The 12,360-nt window shown below is 37.1% G+C and overlaps 1 protein-coding gene across 9 annotated transcripts in view; it reads right to left on the reverse strand.

Moving 5' to 3' along the window:
* The window catches only part of LOC134324909 (ankyrin-3-like), a 136,873-nt gene that overhangs the window by 86,424 nt on the left and 38,089 nt on the right, over positions 1–12,360 (reverse strand). For 7 of the 9 annotated variants that reach the window (XR_010014235.1, XM_063006827.1, XM_063006824.1 and 4 more), the window contains exons 6-14: positions 11,910–12,095; positions 11,669–11,692; positions 7,285–7,383; positions 6,828–6,926; positions 6,410–6,508; positions 6,054–6,251; positions 3,990–4,088; positions 1,598–1,696; positions 1,238–1,336 (exon numbers count right to left, since the gene is read on the reverse strand). Coding sequence is in view for 8 of the 9 variants with exons in the window: in XM_063006827.1 (XP_062862897.1) it covers positions 1,238–1,336; positions 1,598–1,696; positions 3,990–4,088; positions 6,054–6,251; positions 6,410–6,508; positions 6,828–6,926; positions 7,285–7,383; positions 11,669–11,692; positions 11,910–12,095 (1,002 nt within the window). In the remaining variant the exon portion in view is untranslated. The remainder of the gene's footprint in view (positions 1–1,237; positions 1,337–1,597; positions 1,697–3,989; positions 4,089–6,053; positions 6,252–6,409; positions 6,509–6,827; positions 6,927–7,284; positions 7,384–11,668; positions 11,693–11,909; positions 12,096–12,360) is intronic. The other 2 variants (XM_063006831.1, XM_063006825.1) reach the window with 1 other exon arrangement.

Here is a 12,360-nt window from a genome sequence, read left to right on the forward strand (position 1 = left end):
AGACAAGAATATAAACAAAGACAAAATTATGACTAGGACTAAACAAAGATGTCACTATGACACTATGGCAAAGGCTAGGCTATGGCTTTAACAATGACTAAGGCTAAACAATGACTAGGCTAGAACAAGGACCATTAATCTTAAATACCATGCAACATTATTAGGCATCTCTCTTACTTCTACATCAACATCCCACAACATGAGCAAAGAAAGAGTGGCACCTTATACACAGGACCATCGTGACACACAAACATGTAATAGAGTTTTATTAATTAGTTTGTGAATTTAAAGCATTAATACATAAGGGCCCAGAAGTAAGGGTCTACTTCCCCTCCCTTAAAATTTAATTCCATGCGTCCTTGCTTCTGCACTATATTGGCTTTTTTCAATACCTACCATGCACTGTAGATACCACCTTATTCCCAACTACAGAGACCCGCACAAAAAAAATACAATAACAATCTAATTTATATTTTCTGTATTCACTATTTTATTATTCATTCTTGTTCCACAGGGGTGCCAGGTGAAGTCCAGCACCTGTGAGGATGTAAGAAAAAAACCCAACTCCAATATACACGGGTTAATTTTCAATTCTTGCAGAAGTGGGCCTATACCTGCCAAAAACTAAGACAAAGGTAAAACTAACACAAAATAGAAAACTGCACTCAAGGCGGTAGCCTCGTGAAAGCAACAAGCAGTGCAGAAAAAGGGTACCATCTCACTGGCTGAATTCCCGCCAAAAAACATCAAGAATGTAGACATAAGTGCAAGCGGAAAAAAGCAAGTCCGACATGAAGGCCTCAAAAACAAAAAAAAAGCAAGTCATCAGAGAAGAAAGCAATAAGTTGACAAAAAGAAATGAATCAAGTTGCAACTTAATTAACACTTAACCAGGTGAAGAGACCACAACTGAAGTGCCAATTAAAGGCTGTGCCTCATACTGTAGTCCACACCCCCTACCAGTCTACACAGGTGGGCCTGTTACACCTGTAAACATCAAATTTCCATGTTACATTGAGCAGGCTCTTGGTTTGAAGCATTTGTCCTGAAACAAAACAACAAATCTAAACATGATTACCCAATTAGCAAGACAACTGCTAAATAAGCTAGTAGGAAACACATAAATGTGAGCTGAGTGTAGTGACTGACAAAACGCTGACAAGCACTTTGCTTGCTTTGTGTGTGTGTGTTTTTTTTTTATTATTATACATTGTAAACCAATGTTGAAAATAGAGACCTTGGACCTGAGGTTCACTTTAGCTCCATTCTGTAAGAGGTACGCAACCACATCAGCCTGCCCAGCCCTTGCTGCCATGTGTAATGCTGTTTCTCCCCTCTATACAGAAACACACATTGGAGAAGAGAGAGAGAGAGAAAGAGAGAGAGGGAGTGAGTGACAGATTATCTAGTGCTGTAAGTTTGTTTCATTAGCAATGCCATATTTTTCTTAGAAATACTACACCTCCCATAGCAATTAATAAATTCTTCTGATGCCATGAGCTATTTGCTATTGCATATAGCTAAAAGCAAGATTCAAGGCCTGTATACAAGATATACATATGTGGTTTTGATGTCTTTGTGTGTGTTTTTATTGTACCACATTAGTTGTATTAGGCGACGCTCCATGGTTCGTGAGTTGCTTCACTATATTTTCATGGCCCATAAATGCTGCCACATGGATTGGGGTTAACCCAGACTACAGAAGAAAAAAGGTTAATCACAAATTAATTATCACTTTATGTTAAAAAGTGCATGAAACCATTTTTCTCACAAATGCTTCATATTTCTTATTTACAGCCTGGAGTAACACATACAGTGGTGTTCAAAAAAATAGCAGTCCAACACCATTAACCTGATAAATCACTGTTTTTAGTAGAAGTGATTTTTCTACATAGCAAAAAATGTACTTGAAAGTGTAGTAGAGTATTGAAAACAAAACAAACCCAACAATTACGACATGCATGCCAATCATTCTGAGTAATCGAAGCATTGATTGAAAGGGGGTTGTTCAAAATAATAGCAGTGAGGAGTTCAATTGGTGAAGACATTCATTCTGCAGAAGAACGGGTGTCAATTTTGGCCCTTATTTAATGTAGGAGGGTGGCAAATGTTGCACAGGTTGGTCATAGCACATTTTCTTCTGAAATACTGGGTAAAATGGGTTGTTCCAGACATTGTTCTGATGAACAGCGTACTTCGATAAAAAAGTTGATTGTAGAGGGAAAAAACATACAGAGAAGTGCAGCGAATTATAGGCTGCTCAGCTAAAATGAACTCAAATGCCTTGAAATGACAACCAAAACCTGACAGACGCAGAAGGAAGCGTGGAACTACTGTTCGACTGGATGGAAGAATAGCCAAAATGGCAAAGGCTCAGCCAATAATCACCTCCAGAAAGATCAATGAACATCTGAAGTTACCAGTGAGTACAGAAGATGATTAAGTGAAGCCAATTTACCAGCAAGAACTCCTTGCAAAGTCCCGTTGTTAAGAAAAACACGTGTCCTGAATGGGTTAACATTTGCCAAAGAACACATTGACTGGTCCAATGAGAAATGGCTGAACATTTTGTGGACTGGTGAAAGCAAAATTGTTCTTTTTGGGTCTAGTGGCCGTAGACAGTATGTCAGACAACCCCCGAGCACTGAATTCAAGCCAAAGTTCACTGTGAAGACAGTAAAGCATGGTGGTACAAAATGATGATATGGGGATGTTTCTCATACCATGGTGTTATGCCTATTTATCACATACGAGGGATCATGGATCAGTTTAAATATATCAAAATACTTGAGGAGATCATGTTGCCCTATGTCGAAGAAGAAATGAACTTAAAATGGGTGTTTTAACATGACAATGACCCAAAACATCTTGGTTACAGACAAACAAGATTGAGGTAATTGAGTGGCCAGCCCAATCCCCTGACTTCAATCCCATAGAGAACTTGTGGGCTGACATCTGAAGTGAGTTTTTTGAGGCAAAACCCAAAACTGCTGAAGAACTGTGTAATGTAGCCTAATCATCCTGGACTTGTTATGCCACTAAATATTAGTTCAGTAATTCACAGTAAAGTGAAACCTCAAACATTTTTTATGTTATACATAATTTTTTTGAGTTTTTAAAGAAAAATGCTGGCACTGCTATTTTTTTGAACAGCCTAGTTTTCATTTTTCTTTACTTTCTGTAAAGGATTAACACAAACTAGCTAAATTTTGTTAATGTTTTGATTTAGAATTGAAAGTGTAGTATTTTCAGTGCATTTGCATTTATGGAAATAAAAGTTATTATAATGATTTTGTGCTTTTTTTGAACACCACTGTACATCAGGAAGGGTAAAGTGTATCCAGGACCAGTAACACGTTGTAGTAACAATAAACCTATACATAACATTAACCTATAAATTTACTGCTTTGTGTTCTGTTATGTGTGAGGAAGCATACATTACAAACATAATTGAACATAGAATTTTAGGGATTTCACTTATCAAGTCTTAACTTGCAAGGGAGTGCTATATCATCCGTTTCACCCGGAAATGTATATAGAAAGGACAAAAAATATGCATCATGGTTCCATATAGATAAGTGACATAAATAGACCCTGAGACTGCTCAACCACTTGTGAATAAAGCCTCCATTTCCACAATTTATGGTGAATACACTCGAAAATCCTCATCTAGGCAGTTTAAAAGGGTTATGAAACAATGAATACTTAATACCAGTTAATACTTAATAAAGCCATTAAAATACTGATAAATGACAATTTACATAAAGGGATGATTCTGCTGCTTTTCGAGAAAGTATTAAATTTTCTCCATCAGCACACACACCACTTGTAAGCTTTAACTTGTAATGATACCTCAGTGACATACTTTAGTAACAGTAACCTGTACCTTGGTAACAATAATCCCAGGACCCAGTAACTGTCAGTAAAAGCTTATACTTTACACCAACTTGTAGTGAAAACAAAACATAAATCGTAGGCAGTATCCATACCTCAGTTACAGCCTGTAATGAAGCTCCATGTTTCAGCAGCAACTCCATCACTTTTGCCCTGTTCTTCTTGCAGGCAATATGTAGTGGAGTAAAACCATTCTGCAACACATGCATACATGTACAACTCAGACAAGGGCACAGACTCAAACAAATTATTGGAAAAATGTCCATGGGTACATCCATACACATAAATATACAATTTTAGACACAATTATTTAATGTTACTTTATGGTAAGCAGTTTATACTAGTTTATACTTTCTAACTCTATTTAAGTCTATATAAGCCACAACATTACAAAACTATGTTTAGAACATGCAAACTTCACACAAAAAGGAATCAAACCCAGGCCCAAAACAGATTTGTTCACATAAAACATCTGTTAATAAACTTGAAGATTTCATCACACAGAAACTTGACATTCGGTGGAGCTTTAAAGGATCTGCCATGGGCAATGGGATAAACTGCCCAAATCTAGATGTGTGAAGCTTGTAAATGCATATTCAAGAAGACTTGCACCTGTAATTGCTGGCAATAAGCCTCTAAATGTAAATATATACTTTTGTTTGAAAAAAGATTTGACATTTTTTTAATTTTTAATTATTTTTAAAATAACTTTCATGAAAAGTTTCATTGTGTCATTATGGGTAAATGTAGATTCATGGGGAAAATACGAATCTACAACACATTAAAGTGCACAAAAATGTACCAATACTTTCTTAATCCACTGTTATCCAATTTTTAAAAATGCAAAGTGACTACATAACGAGGCATAACATTATGACCACTAACAGGGGAAGTGAATAACACTGATTATCTCTTCATCATGGCACTGTTAGTGGGTGGGATATATTAGACAGCAAGTGAACATTTTATCCTCAATGTTGATGTGTTTGAAGCAGAAAAAATGGGCGAGCGTAAGGATTTGAGTGAGTTTGACAAGGGCCAAATTGTGATGGCTAAACAATGGAGTCAGAGCATCTCCAAAACTACAGCTTTTGTGGGGTGTTCCCAGTCTGCAATTGTCAGTATCTATTAAAAGTGGTCCAATGAAGGAACAGTGGTGAACTGGCAACAGGGTCATTGATGCCAGTGTGGAGCGAAGGCTGGCCCGTGTGGTCCGATCCAACAGACGAGCTACTGTAGCTCAAACTGCTGAGGAAGTTAATGCTGGTTCTGATAGAAAGGTGTCAGAATACACAGTGCATTGCACTTTGTTGCGTATGGGGCTGCATAGCCGCAGACCAGTCAGGGTGCCCATGCTGACCCCTGTCCTCCGCCAAAAGCACCAACAATGGCCACATGAGCATCAGAACTGGAACATGGAACAATGGAAGAAGGTGGCCTGGTCTGATGATTTTTTTGTTTTGGCAGCAAAAGGGGGACCAACACAATATTAGGAAGGTGGTTATAATGTTATGCCTGATTGGATGTGTAAAACAAAAATACTTATTTTACTGATCTATAACTAATTTTAGTTTTACTGACTGCTTCTATTTTTAAATTATATTTAAGTTTCTTTTTAATTTTATATAAAAAAAAATTGTATTTTTCTACACTTAGATTTTAAAAACATTTCTATTTTTTGTATAAATATATATTTTTGTCTACTTTGTTTATTTTGTAGCTAATGTGGCCGAGCCAGTCACTAAAGCATTTCACTGCCAGTTGTAGGTGTAGGTGACAAATAAACCTTGATTTGATTTGATTTGATTTGTAATAACCCTGCTTTAAAAATACTGGTACTGGTAATAATGATACACAAAGTGTATTGCACAAAGTGTACAACTTTAGTGATAAGTTATCATATTCTAAATAATTTGAAAATGAAAAAAAAAAGAGATTTTTACCATAAGGTCAATAATGGTAATCAATAATAAAATATAATTCTCAACCATTTAAATCAAGTAATCAATAGGTAAATTTTGAATGAATTTAATATTGAATAAAAGGTATACTATTTTTATTGTGACAACCATAAAATCACAACTTTGACATAATGACTTTCTCTGTGTGTTCGATCTGGTGTGTGTATGTGTGTGTGTGTTTGTGTACTGTCCTCTCACCAGTGCTTTGGCATTAGGGTTAGCCTTCTTGTCCACAATTAACTTGGCCACTTTGTAATGGCCACAGTGAGCAGCTACATGCAGAGCTGTTAGGTAGTCATTGGTGACATCGTCCACAGGCACATTATGCTGGAGAAGAAGCTGAACACAATTCAGATGATCCCCTTGTGTAGCCATGTGCAGGGGAGATAGACCATTCTACACACACACACGCACACACACACACACACACACACACACACACACACAGACAATGTGTTTAACTATAATAAGGAAATGTTTTACTATAATAGGGTACCAGAGTAAAACTGTGCTGGTAGTCCAGTAAATAAAAAGGACTTTTCAGTGCTACTTACTTTTGTTTTGGATAGGATTGGTGCACCTCTGTCCAACAGCATCTCAACCACTTGCTCATGCCCACTCCGTGCTCCACAGTGCAGAGGAGTCAGCCCGTCCTACACACACACACACACACACACACACATATTGACACAGTTGTGCAAAAGATGTGGAGTTAAGTTTGTTCACAATTTGATTATTGGTTATTGGCTGTTACCATGGTTATACAGTGGGTGCACATTACACAGTGTGTGGTTTAACCTTACCTTACTATCGTTACAGCAGAACTGCCTTTTATGTATAAATCTACTGTCTTTTACTTTTTAACAAAACATCTCTGCAATAAACATATTAATACCAACAATATTCTTACTGTTCAAGTGTTCATGTGTAAGATGGTGTATGTGTGTATGTGTGTGTGATGTGTGTGTGTACCTTGGTCTTGGCATCAATTTTTGCTCCTCTGTCCAAGAGTAGCTTCAGCATGTTCCCGTTTCCTCTCTTAGCAGCTACATGAAGCGGAGTGATGTCATTCTGTTCTCACAGACAGAGGGATACAAGTAAACAAATGTACATAATTAGATTAAACAAGCTGAAAATAAAATGTATTGTCCAACAAACATAATATTATGTGTGTAGGTGTGTGTGTGTGTGTGTGTGTGTGTGTGTGTGTGTGTGTATGTGTGATAAAGCAGCAGAACAGTGTACAGTACCTCCATTTTGTATGCATTGGGCATATGACTAAATTAGTTTTTAACAAATTGTACAGCAGAGCTACACTTTCAGATGAAATGTACACACACAGAACTGTCATTTTTACCTGCATTTCTTTATAATTATCTTTACAAAAACAGTGCCAACTTCATGCCAGCAGGTGACATTGTGTTCTTACCCGAGCCATGAAGTCCACTGCGGCTCCTCTGTTTAGCAGCAATGTGGCCACATTTATGTTCCCATAGTGAGCCGCAATGTGGAGAGGAGTAAAGCCACTCTAATGGAAAAACACACATAAGTCATTTAATTGCAAGCATTTCAATCCAGGGCAAATTTTATTAAAATGAAACCCTCACATAACTACAGCATGAAAAAAGAAAAATTTAAAAAAACTTGTGATAAAATGCAATAAAAACAAGAATGTTTTTTTTTTTTTTTTTTTTTTTTTTTTTTTTTTTTTTTTGAGCCTTTAAATGGACGAAAGTACAAAAATATTATAGCGTATTTCCTCCCTCGTGGACATAACAGATGATCATGCATTATGCTGTGGTCAAGGCTTAATTATCTCACTCCCAGGCTTTACTGAGTTGTAGCCATACATTAGGATCTCATTTCCAAACATTACTACCATGTGACCACAGTATTTTTATTTAAACAAGATGTCAACAGTAGGGCTTCATGACTAAAGGCAATCAAATTGGTCAGCCAAATAATGCAAATAATTTATTTGTGCTGTTGTCTGTTAAATAAAGGTTCAAGAGTTATAAGAGTTATTTATACAAGCTGCGCTTTGTCATTAGTAAATAAAAATAAATTTTAAATTTGATATCTGCAACACAGTTTGGACAGTGGCAAAATAGGAGTAAAAAGTTACACAGTTCTAAACATTCCACATAAAGCAGGTGAACTGGTCACAACTGAGAATATCATGATCAGATATAAATGATCCACCAAAGGCTCAGTCTTTGCAAGATGGGTTTTGGCTCACCACTATATGCCAAACTTTGTGAGATTATTGTCAATTAAAAAGACTATTTCTCATTGCCAGCCTGTACTGTACTGTACTGTGCCATCTATAGTACATATTCATGTTAAAGAATCAGAAAGTCTGGAAAAATCTCAGTGAAAGGTAACCATTATCATGGGGGTGCATTAGTGCCCCTGGTATAGGTGACTGACATACAGTATATGTATTGACATGAAGTTGTATAGACAATGACTGCTTTTTCACCACTGCACTGTTACACTGCACTGTTACTGTCTCAGCTAGGTATGGGCAGAGTTGGACAGAGTAAGTAAGTTGCCATCCTCGGCCAGCAGGAGCAGGTTCTAAAGCAGATTTTGGAACAGTAATAAATTGCTGCTTAGCATGCACTGACACTTTTAGATGCACATATTTTGAACATTAACACAGTGGAATGACAGGAGGAGTGGTTAATGTCAACAACAAAGATAAACAAGTTATGCAAATTGTAGTGATTCACAAGTTAAACTGTTGGCCATTAATGCCAAGGGGGAAATTCTGTTACCAAATTATTGGCACATCAGAGACACACTGTGACACACTGCAATGTTCTTCAAGTTTACACTGTATTTGCTGTACACCTCATCATGTGTTATGCTTATTATGTAGGCAAAAATTAAAATTATAATTTCTGGTTAATTACAGTCAAGTGATCTGAGTTTCGAAAAAGTATTACAAAATAATCCACCAAGATACAAGTGTTGTTAAAGGTCTCTTATTTCTTTGCCAGATCCACTGTTTCCATTGGAAGTTAACTACAACTCAGAATCACTGGTGCATATAGTGGAGATGTACAGACCAAAATGACAATTTAAACTTAAATCAGAAACAGAGGATTAACAGTACATATTCAGAAGTGAGAAGATGTACTTAGCATTTTGATTACATGGTAATTGGACACATCAAACAACGAGACAAATTGCATGAGATTATTTTAGATACTGCACATGTTCTGTTAAGCTCATAAAAGCAAAGGCCATCTCTGAGCAGCAGACAGTGTAGCATGTCCATGCACTCTCCCCATTAATGCAGGTAGCTTTTAAATAGCAGCAGTAGCCTGGTAGCGTTTAATCTGAGACCATTTTTTAAGCTTTTTTGTGACAGTGCTGGTCTAGTAGGTGGAGCTGTGGGTTACCCACTAGAAGGTTGTGGGTTCAAATCTTGGCTCTGCCATGCAGCCACTAAACTAATCCATCCATCCATCCATCTATCCATCCATCCATCCATCCATCGGCCTAACCTAATGAGGTTTAGGATTTTAGTAATTAAGGATTGCGGTATGATTTGGTAAGAATAGGCTGGTGTTTATGAGTATCCGCAAAATATAGTGAAGTAACAGTGTGCGTTTTTTGGATTTGAAGTGTCCCCGATTGATATATTGTGATATGATGTCAAGACGCAGGAGGAGCAGGTCAAACCTGAGGGGTGTATTAGAGACATGGGGCTGGGAAATTTATTTAGGAGTTAGTTTAACATCATGTTAGGATTTTTGGCATGACAGGCATCTGATTCTATAAAAGTCTTCTTTCTTTTATAGGTCTGAGTGTATGTAACTCGGGCTGTAATGCATATTTACATTTTACATTTTCTGCATTTAGCAGACGCTCTTATCCAGAGCGACTTACAGAAGTGCTTCCATAGTAAACATTTCATTTCTCTAGTTTAAGTAAACAACAGTCGAAGAATACAAATCTGCTGAAACCTGTTAGAACCAGTGTTTTTTTTTTTTTTTGGAAATGGATATGCATATGCTATAATGTGTTTGTTCTGTTTTGGGAGCATCATTAAGATTTTCAAGTTCAGTATACTCTTTAAGGTTTGATTAATGGGGTTAGGATAAAACGGCCGCTGGGGAATGGGATGGAAACGAGTCTGGGGGACGAGACAAAAATGGGGCTTGGGGATGTAAATTTGAAATTTGAAAATGTAAAGAGCTAGGGGGTGGATAAAGGGGTTGCGATAAATAGGGGTAGGCTGAAAGAGGTGTAGGGGTGTAATGAATGGGGGAATTATTATAATTAAGTGCCACCAAGTTGTTTCTGACTCCTGGTGACCATATGGATAGTGTTTATCCAGGACTTCCCTTTTTACGTTCTTCTGGCTTCTAAATAAATAATTCATTCACCAATTGTATCAATCTTTCTTGATGCTGGTCATCTTCTTCCTCTTTTATATTGAGAGTAAAAAACAATATAAATAACGGAGGAGGTTGGGATAGATGAGGTGAGATGAATATGGTTAGGGGTGGGATAAATAATTGAAAGGTGATGGGATTAATAGGGTTGAAGGCTGGATAAATGGAGGATTATGGGAGAATGGTGATTATTTGCCATTTTTAAAGTACTAATTAGCGCATGTTGTGTGGTTGTAGTCAAGAATGGCATTTTTTCTCTCCCCTGGACAATATTAAATGCAGTGAAAATTGCTGGGTGGAAGCTTTTCATGCTGTTGTAAAAGGGGTGACGTCATTGCTAGAGGCGTTTGTGGGTGAGCTTTTGCTGAAGTGAAGATGTGGTGTCTGTGTGGGGACATCATGCAATGCCACTTCATCAAGTTGTCTGAAAAATTGTGGCTTATTATTGTTTTGTATGCATGAACAATGACTTTGCTCTGGGAGTGGAGTGGAGTCCTTGGTATCCTTGGCAAATCCTTGTGGTTGTCTGGGCTGAGATGTTGAAAGGGTAGAGAAGAGACTTGAATTCTGGAAATGTAGAAAGTTCTGAAGTGTGAATGAAGCAGGAGTTTCTTGTTTGCAGATGTGGGCTGGAAAAGAATGCTGGTGTTTTGCAATGTGGTGGTTACAATAGGTTTTTGAAAAGGCGTAGGCCGAAGTGGTGAGTAGATAATGGAGCTGCGAATGGTAAATACAGTTATACTGTTTGGTAGCAAGTTGTCATCATTTGCAGCTTTGCTGTATGAAAAATGCTGTAAAACTGTACAGTCTCTGATGTGAAACTTAGATGTTAGAATCCCATTGTATAATTGCTTGATATAAAGTTTGGATATTGTAATTGATCATGTGAAACTGCACGGACTTGATTTGAAACATGGATGCTTGCAAGGATTCATCAAGAAGAATGAATATATTGGCAGTGAATTAAACTTAAGATAATAGCTCCATATATATATATATACTATATATATATATATATATATATATATATATATATATATACATATATACATAGCTTCTCAACTTATGGCTTTATACGTGAGTCTCCATCCAAAGCCAAAGCATTCTGTTATCAATACAACAATTTAACAATTCGTCTGTCCACCCAAAACAACCGAGGGATGAACAAAATAGAAGTGAGAGAGAATCAGAGAAAGCTAGAGCGCAAAGCAAAAAGCAAGTGCCAAAAAAAGAATGGTGACAGGAGACTGACAAAGACAAAAAGAATATGCATTATATTGCTACAACTATTTGGGACAGAGACACAGCAAGGGTTGGGAGAGGCAGCAGCCGTACAGGAAAAGGAGTTTAGTTTCTTTTAAAAAAAAGGATAAGGGGTTCTATTTGGTGCATAAAAAGTAATACCTCTGTTGTTCTATTCACCATCATCTACAGTGAGATGTGAGAAGAGGAGAAAACCAGGCATTAGAATGAACACATAAACACAAAAGCACACATGCTAAAGCAGGGACAAAGTAAGACATAATAAAGGTGTTCAAATAGACAAAACACTCCACTGTATTTGTTAACAGGGTTTATTACCGAAGTACTAAAAGCAGTACATGAAAGCAAGGCTAAAGAGAAAGAGTAAAATATAGGGACAGACCTTTGACTCAACATCAGCGTTGTGGTCATTCTGCAGCAGCAGTGCAGCAGATTTGGTATCATCCTTGCGAGCAGCGATATGGAGTGCAGGAAGTCGCACCTTTCCCTTAGTGTCATTCTCTAGTAGTAAAGATACCACCTGGTCGTGACCTTGCTGCAGAGCCACTGCTAGTGGAGTAAATCCATCCTGCACATAAATACAGAATAAACAGGATGTAAAGGAGCCAAGCAAACACAGAAAATATTGAATCCAATCAAAATTATTTAGACGTTACGTTTACAGTGCCTATAACAAATCATCATACACAGTGGAAATCCTTGCCATTTGTTCATTATACTATGTAAATGACAATGAAGTGCTGTATTAAAACATTTCAACTCTTGGGTGCTTGTTCCTTATCCAAACCAGATATTTTACTAATTAAACTATAAGAACATCACATGGTTATTAT

This window comes from Trichomycterus rosablanca, chromosome 13 (genome assembly GCF_030014385.1).
Source record: "Trichomycterus rosablanca isolate fTriRos1 chromosome 13, fTriRos1.hap1, whole genome shotgun sequence".
NCBI classification, from domain to species: Eukaryota; Metazoa; Chordata; class Actinopteri; order Siluriformes; family Trichomycteridae; genus Trichomycterus; species Trichomycterus rosablanca.